The 24,539-nt window shown below is 37.4% G+C and overlaps 1 protein-coding gene across 1 annotated transcript; it reads left to right on the plus strand.

The window, feature by feature from the left end:
- Positions 1-23,500: 23,500 nt before the first annotated feature.
- Positions 23,501-24,005, plus strand: LOC100452166 (myosin light polypeptide 6-like). The gene has a single exon (XM_009251988.2). It carries the CDS (start codon positions 23,501-23,503, stop codon positions 23,957-23,959), a length of 459 nt encoding a protein of 152 aa, XP_009250263.1. The 3' UTR covers positions 23,960-24,005.
- The last annotated feature ends 534 nt before the right edge of the window (positions 24,006-24,539 follow it).

A 24,539-nucleotide genomic window follows, 5' to 3' on the forward strand; every position in this document is an offset into this window, starting at 1 on the left:
CAAAATGAAGGTACTAGCAGGGTCAATGTCTGGTGAGGGCTCTTTCCTTGGGTTGCTGACATCTACCTTCTCATTATATTTCACATGTGGGAGAGAGACAGAGAGTTCTTTTCTTATAAGGACATCAATCCTATAGGATTAGGGCCCCACTCTTATTACTTCTTTAACCTTAATTACCTCCTAAAAGCCCTATCTCCAAATTTAATCACATGGGGGTTAGAGCATCAACATATAAATTTGGGGGGGGGAGGGTATCAACTCATTCTGTAACACTTCTACAATACAGTTTTCATCATTAGTACTTTAAATATTTCAGATTTCTTCCTAGAGAAAATTTTTATATTCCTAAAATGATGGTAACTCCACTCTGATAGGTTAGGGTTGCAGACATAGTACAACTGAGCTGTACTGACGAGCAATGCTCAATTCCAAAAATATGTAGTCTCATGAACACTCAGATATTCCTTTAGTTGACTGTCTCCCACCTTGTTTCTCTGCCTTAAAACAGCACACCTCAGACGCTGCTCCTTAGTACAAACCTGTCTGGCTCCCAAGTCACAAAACAGCAGCAAATGTTAATCAATGTTTTATGGACATAATTAAAATATGCACTCACAAATAAAATGTAACACTTAAAATCAAGTACCAATTTCATAAAGCTGCATTAATATTTATAAAATGATTATTGCAGACAGGCACATTACTGCTCATTAGGGCACACATGCATGCAAGGGTAGTAAATTCTCAATCATCATGAAGTTGAAGGCTATGATCTCTCAGTTCCTTGGCCTTGTCCTAAAAACTTCCAACCTTCTCAGGCTTTTTTAATGAATAAGCTTCTGGCCTTTTTCTCTACCCTGATTTTCCCTTCCCAAGAGATGCTACCTTATGCAAATTATCTGTTGAGATAAAAATGAAGAACTGTGCCCTTGACCTGTGGCCCCTTGGAATACGTGAAGCAAAATGGGCATCCCCAGCCAGGGGAAAACCGAACAACAGCTTCCATCTCTTCCATGAATTCTGCAGCCCAAGAGATGACTGTTTCTCTCCAAATCCCACCCATAGTTGTTTCCACCAGACCACCACCATAGTCTCTTATTAGCCAATATAAAGCCTGTAATATCGCCATGGAATTTTTGTAGCGGTAAAAATCACAAACTTACATAATAGAGGTGGGAATTGATTTACATTGCCATGGTGTGAGCTCTAAAGCAATACAATATTTTAGAAATATTTATTAGCCCAAAAGGAAACTTTAAGCAGTAAAACTGAACTAACTCTACCAGCTGGCAACATAGCAGAGGAGAGAGAGGACAACACATTTGGCCAGGCTTATATTCATCCGAACTTAGAGACTTCACAGTCTCAGCCCCTTTTGGAGGCTCGTGTTCCTTTTATATGTAGAATGTTATTTTCTGATGCAGACAGAGCAAGAAAGTGCTCTTTTGGGGCATTTTTGAGTACTTTTGAGCACATTTGGGGCATCTTTGGGGCCTTCTTTGAGCACTTTTTGGGAAATGCTCCTGGGGCTCCAATAGTATCTAATAGCTTCTTAAAAAACATTTTAATAAGCTAACTTGAAATTAATCAGAAATGCACAGACTGACTCACTGTCAACCCTGACAATTGTGTGTTATGAACTCAAAGCAGAGAAACATACAGCAACTCCATAACATGCCCACAATCTTCTATGGGGGCTCATGTCCCCACCATTAGAATCATCCCACAGAATTAAGATTTTTATCTCTATGGAAACCTTCACCTATACACAGATCTTGTGTGTGTTGAGTGAGGGCTATAACACATTCTATAATCTCATTCTTACTTCAGCATAAATTAAATTATCAGTGTATATGAATGAGACAGGAAAAGCAGATATGTTGACTAGGAAGAAAAATAAGAGAAATTAGAGAGATCAGGCATTTTTTCCATCTGCCTCAGAAAGCAAGACGGTGCTAAGAATAGGATGTGCTAGAGGGCTGGAATATTTGAGGATGGGGTGGCAAAAACTGGAAACAGAGATTTTTAACAGAAAGTCAGAGATGTCAAAGATTACCTTCCTTTTAATTCAGGTAAACTGGTAGGCATCATTTGATTAATGGAGAATGTTAAATTCATTTTGGGCAAGCAAACATGAAAGACAATCAGTAGTGAATAAAATAGCAATACATTTATGGAAAAGAACATGGAATTTGAGGTCAGAGAGACACAGCTTTAAAGCATGTGTCTTTCATCTACTAGCTACATAATTTTGAGAAAGCCACTTAAATTTGAGCATCAGTTTCTTTACATGTAGAGCAAGAATACTACTGCTTTTCAGAGGTTGTTAAGAGAATTGTGTCTGGCATATACTAGACATTCAAGACCTAGAAGCTATAAGAAATAAAAAGAAATTTTATATTGCTAGAATCTTCCAATTGTAAATGAAGCATCCTAAATTTCCATATTCCAGACAACTATCCTGTAAGGTCGTGTAAGGGTGTGGCCTCCACTCACCCACTCCCAGCCCATTTTTGTGCCAGTCTTGCCATGGTCTTCTGGGTAATCCTGAAACTAGGAGTCTCTTCCTCAATCAGCCAAGAAGAAGCCTATTGAGAGCCACAGGAGGATAACTGCAGGATCAGTCAATCAGCAAGTCTGGGGGACTTTGGGGACAGAATTTAGAAGATCTCCTTTCTCTTCATTACTTGTCTTCTGTGTACAATGCTTTATTACCTTCACATAAGCAAAGGGCTTGGTGGAGAGCAGAGAGCAAATAGATAATATAAGAATCTCACCCCCAAATTTGCTGGTTGCTCCTTATAAACTTCTAAGTTTTATTTATGCATCAACAGTCACCTTGAAATATCATCTGTAAATGTGCTCAGCTAATATGTTGCCCCTGAGAACTTCAAATTCAAACGTAGAAACAAAGCCACCAAGAGACCTATACCTCGCAGTACCTGGCTTTCAGAAGGAAATGATTTGGGACATGTATACCCACTTTCCAAAGACTGGTAAGCACCTAGAAACTATCCACAGGAGTGTGTGCAATTTCACTGTAGTTTGGCAGATGGTGTTGGTGGGAATGTAGCTAAGGACACAGCCTCACTGAGTCCAGCTAAAAATAAAAAATAAAAATAAAAAACATTTAAATTCCCTCACCAGCTCATTTTCTACCTCTGTGATTTTGTGCTCCTGAAAATGGTGATTCCATCGATGATGAAACATACAACATTGACATTTTACTCAGCAAAGGAAAACACCAGAAATTCCCTGAGACCCCAATCGGAGCCAGACATATAAGTTTGGAGTGTCCTAATATATCCGAAAAGGAAAGCTTGTTGAACATTGCATGTAGATAGGGTGATTTAGGTGAGATTTTTAGTGTTGTGGAGTAACACTAGCAAACACTTTTAGATTATCATCTTTACCATCCCCCAGACCCCAACTCTACTATAAGATAAGAAAAATAACATGTGGACATCCTAAGTAGTTATTAGGAACTATGAAGGAACCAAGTTGCTCATTTACACATATACAATTATGTAAATGGGGTTCATGTAATAAGTGACTTCACGAATATGATGAACATCATCTTATATTAGTGAAGTGGTTCCAAGTCCATCGAAGAGCTCAAAAACCCCAGTCCCTCTGGGAGTCTCCACAGAAATCAGTCTGAACTAGTTTGCTCTTCTGAGCTTTTGCCATTCACAGGGCTGCTGTCTCAGACCCAGCTTCTATCACTCAATTGGTAACTGATTTTTGTTCTTATTTGAATATGTAGTATGTCTCTATCTAGCTAGTTGTCTCTGTATATATGAAATGATTTTCAATAGTAAAAGGAAATATTTATTGTAAAACTTTAAGAAGATAAACAAGAGCATAAAATTCACTTATTATTCATAACTCCACTGCCACAAGTTAATTATATATATCCAGCAAAGGATGTTTACAAAATTAAAAATGAACATGTTCTTTACTTTTGTTCTTTTTTTCTCACAAATGACACTCTATGGTGACTTCCTCTACATACCAGTACATGCTTATGCCTTTGTTTTGATTATCTAGTTCCTCTGGTTTGAGGCTTATTTTGGCAATTTCTTTGGCTACTGACTTCACCTTTCCTCTTGTTCAATGTCTTGCCATTTCCTTTTTGGCTTCAAGCCTTCAGGTAAAGATTGGGTTGTTCCCACAGCTCACAGACCTCCTGTCAGCCAGGTGAGGTGTTCTCCTGTTGTGCTGGAAGTATCCTGTGCACTGAATGCCTTCCTGTGCAAGTTTTTGCAGAGTGTAACCTACAGAGGCATCATGAGTTAGGGGAAGACGATTCATAACCTTTTACACCTTTTCATTCAAAGTCTCCCATACTTCAGCATCATCCTTTAAAGGGGATTTTAAAAAGACATAATTACATAAATTTCTCAAGATCTTTTGTTTGTTTACTTCCTTTGTTTGCTGTTACTATTATTTTATTGTATATCCAAGAAGAAAAGGGAGATGGGTATAGGAAGAACCCCAAGATCTTAATTGGTGAATATTAGTGCCACAATGACATGATGTTATGGAGGTATGAAGTGTGCATGTACGTGCATATGTCACAAAGGTTTGGTCTAATGGAAACTAGATGCAATGCATAATATTGAATTAGATCTAGAAGTAGGAAAAATGACTACAAGGATGTTACTGGGACAATTGATGGATTGTAAATAAGCTTTGTAGGTAACAATATCAATGGTAAAAAAAAATCTTTATTTTGGCCATTGTTCTGTAATTATGTAAGTGAAGGTCCTTACTCTTGGAAATATACATTTAGGAATTTAGAAGTAAAGGGCCAAGATTTCTGTAACTTACTCTCAAGTGGTTAAAAAGTAAAAATTAGATAGATGAATGGATGATAAAATACCTGTGGTAAAATGTTAACAATTGGTGGATCTCAGTAAAAATGTATATACAATTTTTTCTTGAATCTTTTATGTGAGATTAAATTATTTCAAGATAAAAATTGGCCAGGCACAGTGCTTCACGCCTGCAATCTCAGCATTTTGGGAAGCTGAGGTGGACAGATTAGTTAAGGCCAGGAGTTTGAGATCAGCCTGGCCATCATGGCAAAACCCGGTTTCTACTAAAAATACAAAAATTAGCCAGGTGTGGTTGGCGTGCACCTGTAATTCCAGCTACTCAGGAGACTGAGGCCCAAGAATTGCTTGAACCCAGGAGGCAGAGGTTGCAGTGAGCCGAGATGGCACCACTGCACTCCGGCGCCTGGGCAACAGAGCAAGACTTTGTCTCAAAAATAAATAAATAAATAAATAAATACATAAATAAATAAAAAATTAAATGGTAAATCCTAATTAATTTAAGCAACAAAACAAAAAAAGAGAGACAATTTTTTTTGTCTAATGGTTCATCTTTGTCCCTTGAAGTTGTACTAAGCATACTATCATTTATCAGGATAAAAATCTTCCAGAAGTCATCAAATGTAGTTTGTCTCATGTTTTTGTTTGTGTTTTGTTTTGTTTTTGTTCTTTTTAATTAAAAGCAGTTGCCTTTTCTAAGAAAAAAAAAAAACATGTTTTCACTTCCTGTTCAGACTATACAAACTTAATCTCTATTTCTGGGAAGTGAATGAAATGTGGTTGCTAGAAATTTCCCTACTCCAGAATTTCCATGAAAATTTACTGGAAAGATAATGGGCAAGCTCTTAATTTCTTTTAATTGAAACGAGAGAGGACAGAAAGTTCAGCTCAGATTCCAGACATCATAAAGTCTATTCTGGAAATGAATGGTGGGTAGATTGAAACACAAACACACACACACACCCCCTTACCCTTAAATCCTAGTCTACAAACAGTTTCATTTTTGTTAAGACTGATATCATATGTGCAGTTTACGGTTTTCGGTAACATAGCAACATTTGCCGTATGTGTAATAACAGCATCTAAAATGACATAATAAAAAAAGAATTACCTGCGATTAGAAGTGAACTGTTAAAACTACTCTGGTCAGCGCCAAAAATCAAGGGAGTTTATTATTTCAGTAGCTGCAGTGAAAAGCCCCTCTGGGTGCCTAGAAAACGTAGCCCCTTGAGTTTCCACCCGTCCTCCTCACTGACGCGGTAATGGGCTTTGTTAAATTCAAAGACAGTTACGTCAGCAATTTGTGGCCTCTTGTGGGTTTTCCAGGCCTATAAAGCACACAAATTATACCCAAATATTGGCCTGAAAAATTAGTAAGCTATAGGATTTGTGTTATTTTAGCCAAGCTTTACTGGAGTGAAAGAAACCTAGGGACCCTAAAGCTCAGTAGCCTCTTTGCTACCTTATTATTTTCTTTTTTGGTGGGCAGATTCTGATAGTTAACACTGTTGGGTTTTTTTTTGCTTCATTATTACATTATTTTTTATTATTTTGTCTTGTGTGTTAATACTGTTTTTTTGCTTCATTATTAATTTTTTATTATTTTGTCTTGTGTGTTAATACTGTTTTACTGCTTTATTATTACATTATTTTTTATTATTTTGTCTTGTGTGTTAATACTGTTGTTTTTTTTGCTTCATTATTACATTTTTTATTATTTTGTCTTGTGTGTTAATACTGTTGTTTTATTGCTTTGTTATTACATTATTTTTTATTATTTTGTCTCGGTTTGTTTTGTTTGACATGCAAGAAAACTTTTGGCAGATGTTAATCAATAGTAATCTTATAAAACTATTCTTTGGCTCTTGCTTAGAATTGAATAATTACATAAAAATGGAAGTTTTCTTCCTTTTTTAGAACCTTCCACGAATATCTCTAAAAATTATAATGTCTTTGTTGCAAGTAGCAAATTCCTGGTTTATTATGTCCATGCAATTCCATACATGAAGCGTGGTACAGTCGTTGAATAAAAAATAGCGCTTTGGCTAAGCCTGGTAAGAAACAGGGCAGAGAACGAAATTATTACTGGTTATCAACTTTTCTGCATTGATTTAATAAGGAAAAGCACTAAACATGCAGTCCAAACATTTGGATTCAAGACCAGATCAGCACTTACCAGCTTTGAACTACTGTGGAGAAATTTCTAAGCCTTATTTTCCTCATTAGAGTAGTATCCAGGACAATATTTATACTAACAGTGGAGTTTGGAGAAACAAAGCATAACAAACGAACAAAAAGGACAGCATGTTCAAGGGCTCTATAAAGCTCTCTACAAAGAGCGGTGCTTCCTAACACACTTAGAGATCCTCAGGCAGGGGGTCTGGAGCCCAACCTAACTGCAACACACGAATCTGACAAGATATATTGCTAATAACTCTTATCATTCATATTTATGTGTTGTTAGCTGCAGGGAGTTAGACTCCAAAGATTTTCCTATTATTTATCATATAGTAAGATAATTATGATTAGCAATTTAGAAACATAATCGTTAATAAAACTATGTTTATTTTAAGCTGCTTATACTTTAATATGACATTTTTCACTAAACCTTCACCTATTTTCTGAAATTCCGTTATTTAATATTCTTTTAGTAATTCCCAAAAACACTAGTAAGAGGCTCTAAAGGTCAAAAATCAAGGGGAAAAGAAGGCATTGTTGAATAAAGTTATTTACATAGTTAATCAGGAGCTAAAACTCAGGAGAAATGCAAATCACCTTGTTTCCAGAGAGGGAACAGTAGAATAGTCTTTGGCAGACGTTCACGCCCTAGAGATAAACAAAAGATTTTACTTTCTTCCTTTGGACTTCTTTTGTGCAAGTGTTCTTACTTGGTTTCAGTTTTCAGGTTTATAGAAATAATCTTCTGGGTGAACCAAGGTCAAAACAGCAACCAGGGGTTTAACTGCTGATCAAGCAAACAGGATGTCCAAATATTTCTCCCAAGCAATAAACCATCAGTTAATGGTGTCATTCCCACCCATAATGCCCTCTAGCACCAAGAGGAAATGTACCTTCGTTTGCTGGCCGTGTGTAGAAATATCCATTCTAAACACAATATAAAACAGATCACATCGAGATTTCTAGCTTTATCCAAGGATGAAAAAGCCCAGTGAAATGCGGGCTCAGTGTCTTCCCAGTTATCTTTCCAGCCCTCTTTTTTACTCAACTGTTACATGATCTGGGTGCCTTCTTTATTTTTAAAAGACAATGTGGTGTCCTAGAGAAGGACTTTAGGCTAGGATGTATAAGAACTTCATTCTAGTCCACTTTCTGCCTCTGCGTGATATCATACAAGTCACTTCAAAAGCATGGGTAAATTCTAAAAAGTTTGATTTAAATTCTAAACACTATTTTTTATTACCTTCTCTCTTGAAACACCCTTTGCTATACAGGTTATAAGAGGTACATCATCAGAAAAAAACCATGATGAGGACGGCAGAAAGCAAAAAGACAATAGCGCCAAAAGGGTATTGTGTTAGTCTGTTCTCCCGCTGCTAAAAAAGACATACCCAAGGCTGGGTAATTTATAAAGGAAAAAGTTTTAATTGACTCACAGTTCCACATGGCTGGGGAGGTCTCACAACCATGGCTGAAGGTGACTGAGGAGCAAAGTAACATCTTACACAGTGGCAGGCAGGAGACTGTGGGCAAGGGAACTCCCATTTATAAAGCCATCAGATCTTGTGAGACTTATTCACTATCACGAGAACAGCACAGGAAACACCCACCCACATAATTCAATTACCTCCCACTGGATTTCTCCCACGAACCGTGCAGATTATTACAATTCAAGGTGAAATTTGAGTGGGGACACAGAGCCAAACCATATGACTTGTGATGGAGAGGGATATAGTCTTAGTTAGTCTTAGGAAACCGAGAGATGTGCGAACAGTCATTCACATGTTAGAATGCCCACTATCATTCACCTCACTAAACTTTCAAGGCTATTTCATCAAAATTTATGTTAAGTTCATGTTAGGTCATAAATTTGAAGTTTTTCAGATTTTCATGCAATCACCCTTTAACTAGCCTATTGCTCCACATCTGGTATAACTTTGTATTCTGCTCATCCTGGCCCATTTAATTTTTGGGTTCTAATTCTTCTCATCTTCAGATCTGCCTTTTTAAAAATTACCTATTTCCTTATTTTGAAACCCATAGTTATCTATTTTGATGCTTTTCTTGCAATTCTAGAATCCATTATCCCTTTGTCTCTCATGCAAATTCCCCCCAATATAATCCATTTCCCCCCTACTGTTTAAAATAGTAGGCTTCAAAAAAGTGTTAAGGAAGTAGAAAAACACTGTGGAGTATACTGCCAATGTGGGTGATCCTGACTTGGTGGATCCTTGTCTGCACTCGCTCTTATCTATCCCTCCAATCTTCTTCAATCACATTATTTGTAGTGACCGTTCTAAACTTAACTGTGTGTTTCTAAATGCCTGATACTATTTCTTGTAGTTGACCATCTACTCTGGTGGCTCTGTTTATTAACTCAACGTTTTATTCCTTACCACATTCATCATGATTGCTTTGAGTTTTGCCATATTAAGTCCCTAATATCATCATCTCTTCGTCACTCACAGCTAAAAACCTCCTCTATTACTTTACTAAGGTTTAAGTGTCTGGCCTAACCATTCTAGTTTTATCTATTTTCAATTATCACAATATCCACTTCACTGATTCAATATTTTACCAATTCTTCACACAAATTTTTTTTTCTATTTTCTTCCTTTCCTTTTAAATATTTTTGTTATGAAATATTCAAAGATACTGATAAATATAAATGTTATGATAAAAAAAATACAATGTTCTTTCCTCTTACCCTCTCCTTCACTTAACTGATGAAACACTAGAATTTTTAGTTTCAAATCCATCTTTTTAAGTAGTAAATAATGGAGGAACAATAGTCTTTCTCTGAGTTTCTTCTCAATCCAATTTTTCTCTAATTTCTCAATCTAGAGGTAACCAATATCCTGAATTGGGTACCAATTATCCCCATGCATTGTTCTGTAATTTTACAATAGATATTTTCCATTAAACATATAAATTGTGATATAGAGCAAAATAACCCCCCAACATGTTCACATTCCCTTCCTTAGAAACTGTTAATATGTTATCTTACATGAAAAAAGGAACTTAGCAGATAGATTAAGGTTAAGAATTCAACCTCTGACTTACAAACTAAAATGATTAATTTACGTTGTTTTAAGGCACTAAATTTGTAGTAGTTTGTGACAGCAGCCCAGAAGACAAATACATATAAAATTGTTCTGTGTTTTGATGCCAAAAAAAATGTATCCACCCTTTTGCTTTTTGAAAAACTCATTGTAATGCCTTTTGGATTAACTCACGTTGATATGTGTAGCTCTCTAGTTCATTCACTGTATCTTCTATGATGTCTTATAAATCTTACACAATTTGTTCATTATCTTCCTTATTGAGAATTAGAAGGTTTTGTTCTGTGCTTTTTACTATTCAAATTTTTAACATGAACTTTTTTTTTTTTTTAATGAAGTTTCTCTCTTGTCACCCAGGCTGGAGTGCAATGGTGCAATCTCAGCTCACTGCAACATCTACCTCCAAGGTTCAAGCGATTCTCCTGCCTCAGCCTCCCAGATAGCTGGGATTACAGCCACCCACCACCACGCCCAGCTAATTTTTGTATTTTTAATAGAGATGGGGTTTCATCATGTTGGCCAGGCTAGTCTCAAACTTCTGACCTTAGGTGATCCACCTGCCTCGGCCTCCCAAAGTGCTGGGATTACAGGCATGAGCCACCATATGAAAAGAAATTTTATTTTTATTTTGAAATTCTCTGGTTACTAGTAAAATTAAGCTTATGAAACTTTTAGGTTCTCTTTTAGTGAATATCTTGCTCACATGTTCATTATTCTTTTGGGTTGTTTTTCATTTTCTAATGGACTTGTAGTTATTTATAAATTCTGGGTCTAAATGCACTGCTTTTTATAGCTTCTAATTGTATGGATTTTCTTTTTATTTTGTTAATGGTATTTTTTCCTTGAAATTATGTTTTATGTTTAAAATGGCCACACTTATGAATATTTTTCAATTATGGTTTGTGTTTTTTTTCTTGTTTAAGAAATCCTTTCCTAACTTGAGATCATAAATACTATCTTTTGATTTTTTAAAAATTAGTTTTACACACACAAATGTTTAATCTACCTATAAGTAATTATAGTATTGTGTTAACTATATTTTTTTCAGATTAATAACCAAAGAATCTAATACCACTTACACATTTGTCTTTTTCCCGATTAATTTTAAACTACCTTTGTAACACATAAAGTTTCCATACATGTACAGATCTTTCTCTGGACCCCCATTCTATTTCACTGACTTATTTGTTTTCACTCTTGTGCACATATCAAACAGGCCTAATTACTGTAGTGGCAGAGTGTCTTGATATCTGTTGTGTGTTTCCACTTTATTATTTTTTTCCAAATCATCCCTCCACTTTTGGCTCTTTCTTGTTTCATATGAATTCTAGGAACTGGGATTTTAATTGTACTTAAAATTAATGTATTAGTTAATTTGGAGAAAAGCCATATGTTTTCACATTATTGAATCTTTCCATCCATGAACATGGTATATTTTATCATTCAATTAGCACTTATTTTGTTAGATATTTTTCTAGATACATTATGTTTCTGTTCTCTCAATGTTTATTGCAGCTATACAGAAATGCTAATGATTTCTGTATGGTGAGTGTTCTCCTGGCAATCTTCCTGAATTCTTATAAATTCCAAAACTTTGTAGAGTATATGAAATTTTTCTAGGAGACAATCGTATCAAATGATAATAACAAGTATTGTAATCTTTATATCACTTGTTTTTAAATGTATTACTTTGTTTTGAACCATTAATTCAATATTGAGCGGAAGGATTGCTAACAGAGATCCTTGTTATGTTCTTGAATTGAAATGAACAGATTTCCTTTTGTTGTATAGTTCTTAAATACATGGCTTTCTTTTGTTTCTATTGTCCATGGAAAAGGCATATAAGTTACAGATCCTTTAAAATGTGGTAAAAACTGCCTGCGAAACTATCTGGCCTCAGTTCCATTTGGAGGGAAGGGTGGTGGTACTGAATACTTTTTTTTTTTTTGGCTAATATAATTTCCTAATGTTAATCTAAACATGGCTATGTTTTATGAGTCCAGCTGTGTAACTTTTGCTTTTTTCTAAAAATTATTCACTCCTTCCAAGCTTTCAATTGTGTGGGCATCATCTGGTTCACGGTATTTCTTTATAGTTTTTTGTTTTTGTTTTTGAGATGGAGTCTCGCTCTGTCGCCCAGGCTGGAGTGCAGTGGCGCGATCTCCACTCACTGCAAGCTCTGCCTCCCGGGTTCACGCCATTCTCCTGCCTCAGCCTCCTAAGTAGCTGGGACTACAGGCGCCCGCCACGGCACCTGGCTAATTTTTTGTATTGTTTTTAGTAGAGACGGGGTTTCACCGTGTTATCCAGGATGGTCTTGATCTCCTGACCTTGTGATCCACCAGCCTGGGCCTCCCAAAGTGCTGGGATTACAAGAGTGAGCCACCGCACCCCGCCTCTTTATAGTTTTTAATGTCTCTAATATATCTTTAATAAATCTGTTGCATGCTAAAACTATAGGCATTTTATTCTTTGGGGGGCCTCTTTCTCACAAACCTCATTGATTATTGTAAATCAAGATTTCATGTGGGCTTCTCTCCTGAGCTCTTGTTCATTGTTGTCAATTGCATTACAAACATATTCGACCTAGCTAGGTTACATCACCTAAACCCAACATGACTAACGTTAAACTTTTTGTCTCTGTCACCACTTCAGAATTACCTGCTTCTGAATCAGGTCACTGAAAATGATAAGACAGTCTCTTTAGTTATTTAGACTCAATATTTTAGTTCACTTTTTAACTTCTCTGCCCAGGCTTCAGAATTACTGTGTCTCAAATATGTGTCTGTTTCTTTTCCTTCCTGCGACGTAGCCCTAAAATTGCATTTTAGCTCCTGGTTTCTGAACCACTCTGGTAGCTTTTGAACTTACTGTACTGTTTCTATACATTTCTCTTTTGTAATACATATTTCTCATCATCCACACATTAATCTTAAATGTGTTTAAAAATATAAAGACATTTTTATTAAATATAAAGACATTTTTAGGCTGGGCATGGTGGCCCATGCCTGTAATACTGGCACTTTGGGAGGTCAAGGTGGGGATCACCTGAGGTCAGGAGTTCGAGACCAGACTGGCCAACATGGCAAAACCTCATTTCTACTAAAACCACAAAAACTAGTCAGGCGTGGTGGCAGGTGCCTGTAATCCCGCTACTTGGGAAGCTGAGGCAAGAGAATTGCTTGAACCTGGGAGGCGGAGGTCGCAGTGAGCCGAGATCACGCCACTGCACTCTAGCCTGGGAGACAAGAGCAAAACTCAGTCTCTCTCTCTCTCTCTCTATATATAAATATAAAATACCCTATTTTATATATTTATATATAGAGAGAGGGGCAGATATATATATATATATATAGAGAGAGAGAGAGAGAGATTTTGGGGGGACTACAAGAAGGGGGAGGGAGAGAGGAGGACAAGGGTAGAAAAACTACCTATTGGGTATTATGCTATCTGGGTGATGGGTTTAATTATACCCCAAACATCAGCATCATACAATATATCCATATAAAAAAACCTGCACACGTACCCTCTAAATCTATATATATATATCTATAGAGAGAGAGAGAGAGAGATTTTTAGAGTTATGCAATAATTTATTATCTACACAGCACATATAAGGTAGATAGAAAAGGCATTACTATTTCCACCTTTATCAAATGTAGAGCTGGAGGTTTAGATTTCTCTTACCTTACTAAGAAAACTAAACATCAAACTCAAGTTGAGTTTATTAACCTTCATGATGCAGAATCCCAATTTTTTCTATATGAAACTATGAGTTCTCTATGATATGATTTCTGCTATTTTCTCACATACTCTCAAACTCTATGTGTCGCTGTAGAAGGTGCCCACAAATGCTGAGCCAATTTTTGATAGTTTGAGAAATATAGGAGTGACATATTTTTGATTTAGGAAGCATGTTAGGTGTTTCTGTTATATTATCTCACTGGGAAGCATACCACATCGTGAACAAATTGTTATTTTGCCTATTACTCATGAAAAATATGTGTTCCCTCAAAAAGTTAACAGAGAACTAACCTGAAAGAAAGTTCAGCACCAGCAATTTTAATAAGATAAATAAAAAATAGAGATTCAATCTTATCTACTCCTACTGTGTCATTCTGAAAAGAGATGAAAGAAAAAATAATGAAAACACCTTTTCTTAGTGAATTTACCCTCCCTCCAACCCCAACACATACTTAATTGGTTCCATGATTTATATGGTGTGTTTTACACTCTTTTTTCCATCCACTCACGATATTACAAATATTAATCATTTTTCCATGGTCAATTATAGGAATTAAGGCTTGGTGTTGTGTTTGTTCATAGGTAATATGACAACAGATAAAACCATGCTCTGCTTTTTGTTCTCCCCACCCCCAACCCCAGCTGTTCATATACCATTTTCTGCTTTCTAAGAGAAAGAATAAAATGACCTTGGTAAAGAGCTATGTGCAACAAACGAACAAAAAGAAAAGAAAAAAAAACTATTTTGGAAAATATCTAAGAATGTGAGAAGCTCCCAGAGATTGAAAATGTTTTTCATACATGGACAGATTATTAGAGGATAATCTTCATATTGAAGTTGCTGAAATAAGGCAGTAGCTGAGAACTTACCAACATAAGCAAAGGAGCCCATTGTTTCTGCTGTTGACAGCACTACATGTGTGTCATGTTGCAGTCTCGAGGTCAAAGATACTGAAGATAACTGAGCTTCTCTGAATTCAAACACTTCCTCCACTCTTATTTTAAATGTGATCCAGAAGGATGGCTCTGGAGTAGGGTTACTCTATGGAACCTCCTAAACTAACTCAAGAAGGAGGACAAATTGCATAAAATCAATACATCAATGAAACTGCAAAGAAAGCAGGAGTGTGCTATTCAGAGGAACTGCCTATGTTCTTTCTTCCTCGATTAATGAAAATATTTCTATGATTTTCCTCAATTTCTCAGCTGGTATGTAAATTGTATATTTTTCTTCAGTAGGATCAGAACCACCGGGGAATTTGGAATCATCCCAGAATTAAGTATGCAAACCAACCTCTTACATGTTAACAGGCCAGTGGTCTTCAGGGAATCATCTATCTAATGCCCTGTATCAGTCAGAACAAGGCAGATTATTCTTCAATCATCAGGAACAGCTCCAACACTCAGTGGATGAAAATATATTTTTTACTCATCCTACATATTGCATAAGAAAATGACTGTCAGGAGGATTTACACATTACAGTCACACAGAAATGTAGGTTAAAGAATGCTCCATCTCAACTTGTGCTTCTAAGTTTACCCAGACAGGGGGAGGAACTATGGAACATGTTTGCTCATGGCAGCACTATTCCCAATAGCGAAGACATGAAAACAGCCTAGGTGTCCATCAATGGCAGATTGCATAATGAAAATGTGGCACCTATACACCATGGAATACTACACAGCCATAAAAAAACACAAAACCATGTCCTTTCCAGCAACATGGATGCCTCTGGAGGCCATGATCCTAAGTGAATTAATACAGAAACAGAAAACCAAATACTGAATATTCTTACTTGTAAGTGGGGGCTAAGCCCTGGGTACACATGGATACAAAGTTAGGAACAGTAGACATTGGGGACTACAAGAAGGGGGAAGGAGAGAGGAGGACAAGGGTAGAAAAACTACCTATTGGGTATTATGCTCACTATCTGGGTGATGTGTTTAATTATACCCCAAACGTCAGCATCATACAATATATCCATACAAAAAAACCTGCACATGTACCCTCTGAATCTAAAATAAAAGTTGAAATTAAAAAAAAAGAAGACTTCAGCAGAAGTGTAACATAACATTCACTCGCATTTCGTGGCTTAAATTCAAGAGGGGCAAAGGCTGTGCAATCCTATCAAATGCTGAGAAAGAAAAAAAAAAAGCTGTAATAAATGTGAGCAGATTTAATGAACTCATTCCACTTCATGAAAATTGTCTAAATCACGTCCTTCACTATTGTCCTCATCCCAAAATATAAATAATGACTGTACATGGAAATCGTTTTAGACTGAACAGACAGAAAAGAAGATGGGTACAAATATCACATACCACAGAAGTATCTCCTAAAGCAATTCAAGAAATAGAAGCCTGGATGATATCCAATTATACTGTATTTAGTCTTTTGCTTGGACTTTTCTTCTTCCTTCCTTTTCAATCAATCAACAAACCTCTTCCTGGTCTATACTCTTGATGGTTTTTTTCCTCCTATTTTTAAAATATTTCACTTTCAGCTTCCTACTGTTACACTGTGCGTTCTTTGGAACAACGTCTTATATTCAGTAACTTCCCCTGTGATACTTTCAAAGCTTTAAAGGCCTTAATGACATTAATTCATTAACTTTTTATACTCTAAACCACTCCTGAACTTATCAGTTTTGAGCCCTGAGTATGTTAGGGCAAAGAAAATAAGGACTTAATTTCTGCCTTTGTAGAATTACAACTTCCCCAGAGAAATAATTCATAAACAATGAACAACCACAAGAAAAAAAAATGAGAAAAGTCCAACATAATATTGTTTCAAGTACATATCACTAATATTAACTACTGGCATATCTTAAACCCCTACTGATGGATCATATATGAACAGAAACAGTGCTGTAAGAATGACAAGTTGAAATTTTCTGAAACTCCTTGCCTACAGTCAGCTAACAAAGACCGTAAAAGAGTTTACTTACGTCAGAAAACACAGAGTGCAGCAAAGCCTATAGAGATAGGAAAATAATCGCTATGTTCACAGGCAGAGAAATTATGGCTCTTTCAATATCTAGATGGCAGCAAAAATGTGTTGAGCTTTTGATATTTACCTAATTATTTCAGATAATTATTGAAACTGTGTAATCAAGCTAAACACACTTATCAGAATTGCCCTGGCCTGTCCTTTTGTGTACATACTGAAACCCTTGGGCTTTCTTTTCTATTCTTTATATACCTACAAGGTGTTACCTTCAGTTTCTTAACTGAATCGTGGTTCAGAGTGTGTGTGTGTGTGTGGTGTGTGTGTGAGTGTGCATGCATGTGTGTGTAATTTTTTGAAATTCTTCTTCCACCCTCAGGAGTCCCCTGCAGTGAACTGGCTGCCTTGCCTTTTATTATTCCTTTACTAGATGCTCAGGGGACCATATGGATTTGGCTGCTTCCATACAAACATGGAAAAAATACTTCCATGCAAAAAATATTTCTTTTTATTCTGATGTGGGCATGAGAGGACAGCTGGGTAGTTGAGAGAATTGTCTAATATATCCTCCTGGCATTTGTCAGTGGCTACAAAAACCCTGATAACTTATGTTAGCTTATCACATAGTCACCATTGCATCTACATTTGAGAAATCAGTTCAATTCTTCAGAGAGTGCTTGCATGTAAAAAGAAGTCAGAAATTATGATGCTCAGATTGAAGAATTAGAAACAGACGTAGACATAAAATATAGACTGTATAAGGCCACTCAGCCAAGCCCTCTGGTTTTAAGGGTCACTCCATTACCCTGATTATCTACTAAGTATATAACAGAGACCATTGAATTATAGTAGATTAGAGGTTTATGGTTTCTATAGCTTAGTGTGCCACTACCGTCTCTTAGAATAGTGAATAAAATTGGCACTACATTGCAAGGAAACTTGAATCGACATGCTTTCATTGAGATTCAAAGTGAAATCCGGAATATATTATATTAGTGGATGTATCTTTTTGTTCTTTTAAAATTAGTGAGATCCCTTTTGTTTAGAAGTAAGAAAAAATGTATTGTTACTTCTTAGACACATTTCCATTCTTTTCTTTCTAGGTTATTCCGTTCCATTCTAAATAGGTAACATTTCCATGACCATTATTCTCAAAAATACATTTAATAATGTTCAAAATGTTTATGGCAGCATAGAAAAGCATGGGGTAACAAGCCAAGTGGCAAGAAACATTGCCCTCTCGTTGTTTATAACCTAAGTGTAGTCTGACACCAAGTCCCACGTACAAAAAAGACTGGGAAGAGTAAAGTCTAGTGCTTACATCGTGCTAGAAGTCTCTTGAGATTATCAACTTTACCTATTTGTTCCCATGCAGACATAACCATCCCTGGAGACTGCCTTTCCACCTAACTTTCAAAATGCTTTAATTATTAAAGACATGGCAGCTTGCACACAGGTCATTTCCTCATCATCTTCTGGAACTTTAAAAATCTCTCTTCTAAAAATAGAAGCAGAGGTGAAGAAAAAAGGTTTAGTGTTTCTAAGATTTATCCATAATTGAACTCACTCTTATAAAAAAATAAATAGGACAAGAAAAAGTAAGTCTTTACTACTACTTTCTTCATATACTTATTTGTTCACATGATCTAAGAAGCCTTTTATAATCATTGTACCAATACTGGCTTTTTGACGACAGAAGATCAAAGCTTCCCCAGTTTGGGAGCAACTTTTCTGCAAAAATAAGTGCAGCATCAGTGGATTTTGAGGCTGTGTAAAGAACCTTAAGTTAACCAGTAAAACTGAGTTATTTTTAAGGAAGCTGATGTCAAGGACTGGACCCAGAGACTCAGAATATTACAATAGACACCCCGGCCCCCACCAAAAACCCAGCAAGAGACTTTGTGATGTTTATGTTTAAAGACTGCACCAGCAGGACAACCTTTATGAGGCTTTTGCAAGTGAAGTACACCAATCATGAGTAGAAGGCTCAGCTCAGTCAAACAACATCTTATCTTTCTCTTCGTCATTTATAGGATCCCTGTTGGCCTCTGAGTATTGTATGTGGACTGGAAATGTATGACATAAATCTTTGCTAGTCTTTTTAAAAGAGACTTTGATTGTCTCAAGGGAGAGTGTCATTGGGTCAATTCCATCCTGGAACCTCAAGTCATTATAGCATAAAGAATCTAGGTCATATTTATCGTCAGAATCTGGATAAACCTTTACTAAGTATGATTCTTCTTCACTGAGATACAAACATTTCTTTCCTAATCACTAATTTTATGTTTAGTTTTGTTCTTAGAGGAAAGTAATTTTTAGTGGGATGGAAGGTAATATCTTTGTGGCTCTTTCTCTTCCTTTTCATTGTCACACATATCTTCCATTGTCCTCTGTCTCCGCAGCATGTTCATAAAATTTATATCAGATCATCTTACAATATTATTTTCTAGGCTTTTTAGTATGTATTATTTTTCCCACAAAAGAGTGTATTTCCTGAATATCTAATTCCTGTTTATAATCTACTCATCTACTGTTTTCCAAAATGCCTGCCAACAATAAATGCATCATAAATGGTTGTTGGCTAAATGTATGAATAAATACAGTTGCTATTTTAAAATATGTCATTCACATCTTTCTTTAAAAAAAAAAAATCAGGAGACCTTAAACCTCCCCCTTTAACTCTCTATTGTTTCCTGAACTGAATGCTATCTTTCACATCCTATTCCTAACACTTTCTACAATCATTTCCCTATGATTCCATGATGTCCCTGTGTTCCTGCTAACCTGAACTTCTTTTTATTCCTCAAAGAAAATATAATCTTCTATAACTTTGAAAGTTCTTCCTGTCTTTTCCATTTGTGAATGTAAATTTATCCTTCAAAATACAGATCAAATGTTACCTCCTGGTGAATCCTTATTTGGTTCTCCAGAGTGACTCTTCGTTGGTACTTAAGTGATGCTTTGTAACTATCTCTACTATATCAATCACACTGGAAATGCAATAGTGGGATTATTTACTCATTTGGCATCCCACAAAAAACACACAAACACCACACACACCGCATACAAACCTCTCCGAGCAGATATTATATCTTATTTCTTGTATCTAACTAAGCACCCAACATATACTTGAAAGATAATTAGGTATTAAATGTGTATTGTTAAATGAAAGAATAATTAAAATGATGAATGAGTGAAAGAATAGAATAGGAATTTAGGGGCTGGCAAAAAATTGACCTGTTTTAACCACTTCTAGCTTTTGATCTTCAGAAGGTGTCTTGCCTTTCTAGAGCTTCCATTTTTTCATCTCTAAAATAGGATAGTACTTCCGTAATAGAGCTGTGATAAAGGGTGTAAAAGATAATTCATGGAAATACTTGGCAGTGTCTGGACGAAGAGTAAGAAGTAAAAGAAAAGGAAGAAGAAAGAGAAGGAGATATAGGAGAAAAAGAATAAGGAGAAGGAGGAAAAGGAGATGCACTAATGATAAATGCATTTAACCAAAAGTGAATGGAGAAGCAAGAATAATGTAGCCAAAAACCCAACTAATTAAAGGGTAATTCTTGTCTGGAGCTCCCATTAGATTGTATAGGAAAAAAAGAAGAAACAGTGATGATGATATGGTTTGGCTGTGTCCCCACCCAAATCTCATCTTGAATTGTACTTCCATAATTCCCACATATTGTGGGAGGGACCTGGTGGGAGATAATTTGAATCATGGCAGCAGTTTCTCCCATACTGTTCTCTCTTGGTAGCAAATAAATCTCATGAGATCTGATGGTTTTATCAGGGGTTTCCACTTTTGCATCTCTCTCATTCTCTCCTTGCCTGCTGCCATCTATGTAAGATGGGACTTGCTCCTTCTTACTTTCTGCCATGATTGTGAGGCTTCCCCAGACATGTGGAACTGTAAGTCCAATTAAACCTCTTTTGTAAATTGCCTGGTCTCAGGTATGTTTTTATTAGTAGTGTGAAAACAGACTAATATAGTAAATTGGTACCAGGAGTGGGATGTTACTGAAAAGATACCCAAAGATGTGGAAGTGACTTTGGAACTGGGTAACAGGCAGAGGTTGGAACAGTTTGGAGGGCTCAGACAAAGACAGGAAAATGTTGGAAAGTTTGGAATTTCCTAGATACTTGTTGAATGGCTTTAACCAAAGCCTAAAGAGATATGGACAATAAGGTCCAGGCTGAGGAGGTCTCAGATGGAGATGAGAAACTTGTTGGGAATTGGAGCAAAGGTAACTCTTGTTATGTTTTAGCAGAGACTGGCAGCATTTTGCCCCTACTCTAGAGATTTGTGGAACTTTGAACTTGAGAGAGATGATTTAGGGTACCTGGTAGAAGAAATTTCTAAGCAGCAAGGCAGTCAAGAGATGACTTGGGTGCTGTTAAAAGCATTCAGTTTTAAAAGAGAAACAGAGTATAAAAGTTTGGAAAATTTGCAGCCTGACAATGTGATAGAAAAGAAAAACTCATTTTCTGAGGAGAAATTCAAGCCAGCTGCAGAAATTTGCATAATTAATGAGGGGCCAAATGTTAATCCCCAAGACAATGGGGAAAATGTCTCCAGGGCATGTCAGAGGGCTTCATGGCTACCATCACAGGCCTGGAGGCCTAGGAGTAAACGGTTTTGTGAGTGGGCCCACATCCCCATGCTATGTGTAGCCTAGGGACTTGGTGCCCCACATGCTAGCTGCTCCAGCTGTGGCTAGAAAAGGCCAGTGTACAGCTCGGACTGTAGCTTCAGAGGGTGCAAGTCCCAAACCTTGGCAGCTTCCACATGGTGTTGAGCCTGTGAGTGCACAGAAGTCAAGATTTGGGGTTTGGGAACCTCTTCCTAGATTTCAGAAGATGTATGGAAACATCTGGATGCCCAGACAGAAGTTTGCTGCAGGGGCAGGGTGCTCATGGAGAACCTGTGCTAGGGCAGTGCAGAAGGGAAATGTAGGTTGGAGTCCCCACACAGACTCCCTACTGGGACACTGCCTAGTGGAGCTGAGAAGAGGGCCACAGTCCTCGAGACCCCAAAATGGTACAGCCACTGGCAGCTTGCATTGTTTGCCTGGAAAAGCCACAGACACTCAATGCCAGTCCATGAAAGCAGCTGAAAGGGAGGCTGTACCCTGCAAAGCCACAAGAACAGAGCTGCCCAAGACCATGGAAACCCACTTTTTCCATCAGCATGACCTGGATGTGAGACCTGGAGTCAAAGGAGATCATTTTGGAGCTTTAAAATTTGACTTCCCCGCTGGATTTTGGACATGCATGGGCCCTGTAACCCCTTTGTTTTGAACAATTTCTCCCATTTGGAATGGCTATATTTACTCAATGCCTGTACCCCCATTGTATCTAGGAAGTAACTAGTTTTCTTTTGATTTTACAGGCTCATAGGCAGAAGGAACTTGCCTTGACTCAGATGAGACTTCGGACTGTGGACTTTTGGGTTAGTGCTGAAATGAGTTAAGACTTTGGGGGAATGTTGGGAAGGCATGATTAGTTTTGAAATGTGAGGACATAAGATTTGGGGGGGCCAGGGGTGAAACAATGCGATTTGGCTGTGTCCCCACCCAAATCTCATCTTGAATTGTACTCTCATAATTCCCACATGTTGTGGGAGGGACCTGTTGGGAGATAATTTGAATCATGGGGGCTGCTTCCCCCATACCGTTCTCGTGGTAGTGAATAAGTCTCATGAGATCTGATGGCTTTATCAGGGGTTCCCACTTTTGCATCTCTCTCATTCTTTCTTTGCCTGCTGCCATCCATGTAAGACAGGATTGGCTCCTCCTTACCTTCCACCATGATTGTGAGGCTTCCCCAGCCACGTGGAACTGTGAGTTCAATTAAACCTCTTTCTTTTGTATATTTCCCAGTCTCAGATATGTCTTTATCAGGAGCGTGAAAACAGTCTAATACAGATGACAAAAGAAGTTGTCATACATCTGCTAAGTTCAGTTATCCATTCTAAATCTTTTCAACTATTGCAGATATTCAAAAGAATGGACAGGAATTTAAAAAGAAAAGTAGTTATAATATGAAGTGATAAATGTATAAGAGTTCGTCTCCTTAAAAATGTTTTAATAAAAATAAAAACGTCATTTAAAAATATTATTTTTATGGTGTTCTTCATTGGGCAGATGCCTACTGTGGGGACAAAATATAAAAGCAATATTCCCAAGACATTGTTAAGAATAGGAAGAGCTTAAAAATTTTGACAGGGAATTATAGTTTTCTAAATTGCCATAGTACATTGTCACAATCATTACAGGCATGTTTCAAAGGGGAATGAAGGAATGGGGCTTTCCAGAGAGTCAAATTTCATTAACCAAAACAATTTCTGAATCCATTGTTACAGCAACATCAAAGCCATTGAAAATGAATAAAGGTCTCAGGAAGAAATTTTTAAATGGATTAATAAGGGGATTTTAGTGTAAGAGTAGGAGTGTGGTTCAGGGCTCATTCCCCAGGGAGGGGTGGAGAGGAAAGAGAGAAGAATTCTTCAAACTTTTGAATAGTCTTTATCCCCAAATAAGTGACATTTAGTCAACTGTGGGCTAGGAGTCTCCAGAGGCAGCCGGAGCTAACTTCTTACATCTCAAGTCACCCTTTGCTACTAACCAAGAAAGCCTGGGGCAGGGTAAAGAGGCACATATCAGTTTAAATCCTTTATAAAAAGCCACTCCTGGCCATTACTGCAGGAAAAAGTCCCACGGAGCTGAGCAGTCATGATGTGTGACTTCACCGAGGACCAGACTGCAGAGCTCAAGGAGGCTTTCCAGCTGTTTGACCAAATAGGTGATGGCAAGATCTGGTACAACCAATGTGGGGATGTGATGAGGGCCCTGGGTCAGAACCCCACTAACACTGAGGTGGTCAAGGTTCTGGGGAACCCCAAGAGTAATGAGATGAATGTGAAGTTGCTGGACTTTGAGCACTTTCTGCCCATGCTGCAGACAGTGGCCAAGAACAAGGACCAGGGCACCTATGAAGATTATGTAGAAGGACTTCAGGTGTTTGACAAGGAAGGAAATGGCACCGTCATGGGTGTTGAATTCTGGCATGTTCTTGTCACACTGGGTGAGAAGATAACAGAGGAAGAAGTAGAGGTGCTGGTGGCAGGGAACGAGGGCAGCAATGGTTGTATCGACTGTGAAGCATTTGTGAGGCATATCCTGTCGGGGTGACGGGCCCATGGGGCAGAGCTCGTCCTTACGGTGCTGAATGGCTGAGGACCTTCCCAGTCTCCCAAAGCCCATGTTGTCTTCCCCTGGTGAGATTTTCTATCTATCCTGAAGGCTCCCTAGGCTCTCTTATCACAGCGTCTTTCCCATATTGTCTCTCTTGGATGATATTTGCCGTCAGCATTCACCAAATAAACTTGCTGTCTGTGCCTCCCCCCAAAAGAAGCCACTCCTATACTCATATCTGCCATCACCACGTAGAACATCCTTGTTATTCAGAAGCATCTAAATAGGACACTCTCTATACACACACATGCAAACATACACGAGAGAATAGAAATTTATCCCATATCCTCTCTACTTCCTCAAATCTGTGCTGAACAAACACCGGCAGTGCCAAAGATTCTAGAACTTAAATACTATTAAGTCATTTTGATATCATCAGAGTCAAAAGTGAAAAAAATATTGAGAGACAAGTGGCTTTAAGGATCCTTTGATGGCCCCTAAGTCATCTGTTTATTTCAAGAAGTGTTGCCAATGGTAAAAAGAAACTTCTTCAGTTGAAATTAGGTTTGGTTTCCAA

Source organism: Pongo abelii, chromosome 19, assembly GCF_028885655.2.
Source record: "Pongo abelii isolate AG06213 chromosome 19, NHGRI_mPonAbe1-v2.0_pri, whole genome shotgun sequence".
Taxonomy (NCBI): Eukaryota; Metazoa; Chordata; class Mammalia; order Primates; family Hominidae; genus Pongo; species Pongo abelii.

Excerpts from the sequence above, each read along its gene's own strand:
- LOC100452166 (XM_009251988.2), top strand. The coding sequence starts at position 23,501 with ATGATGTGTGACTTCACCGAGGACCAGACTGCAGAGCTCAAGGAGGCT.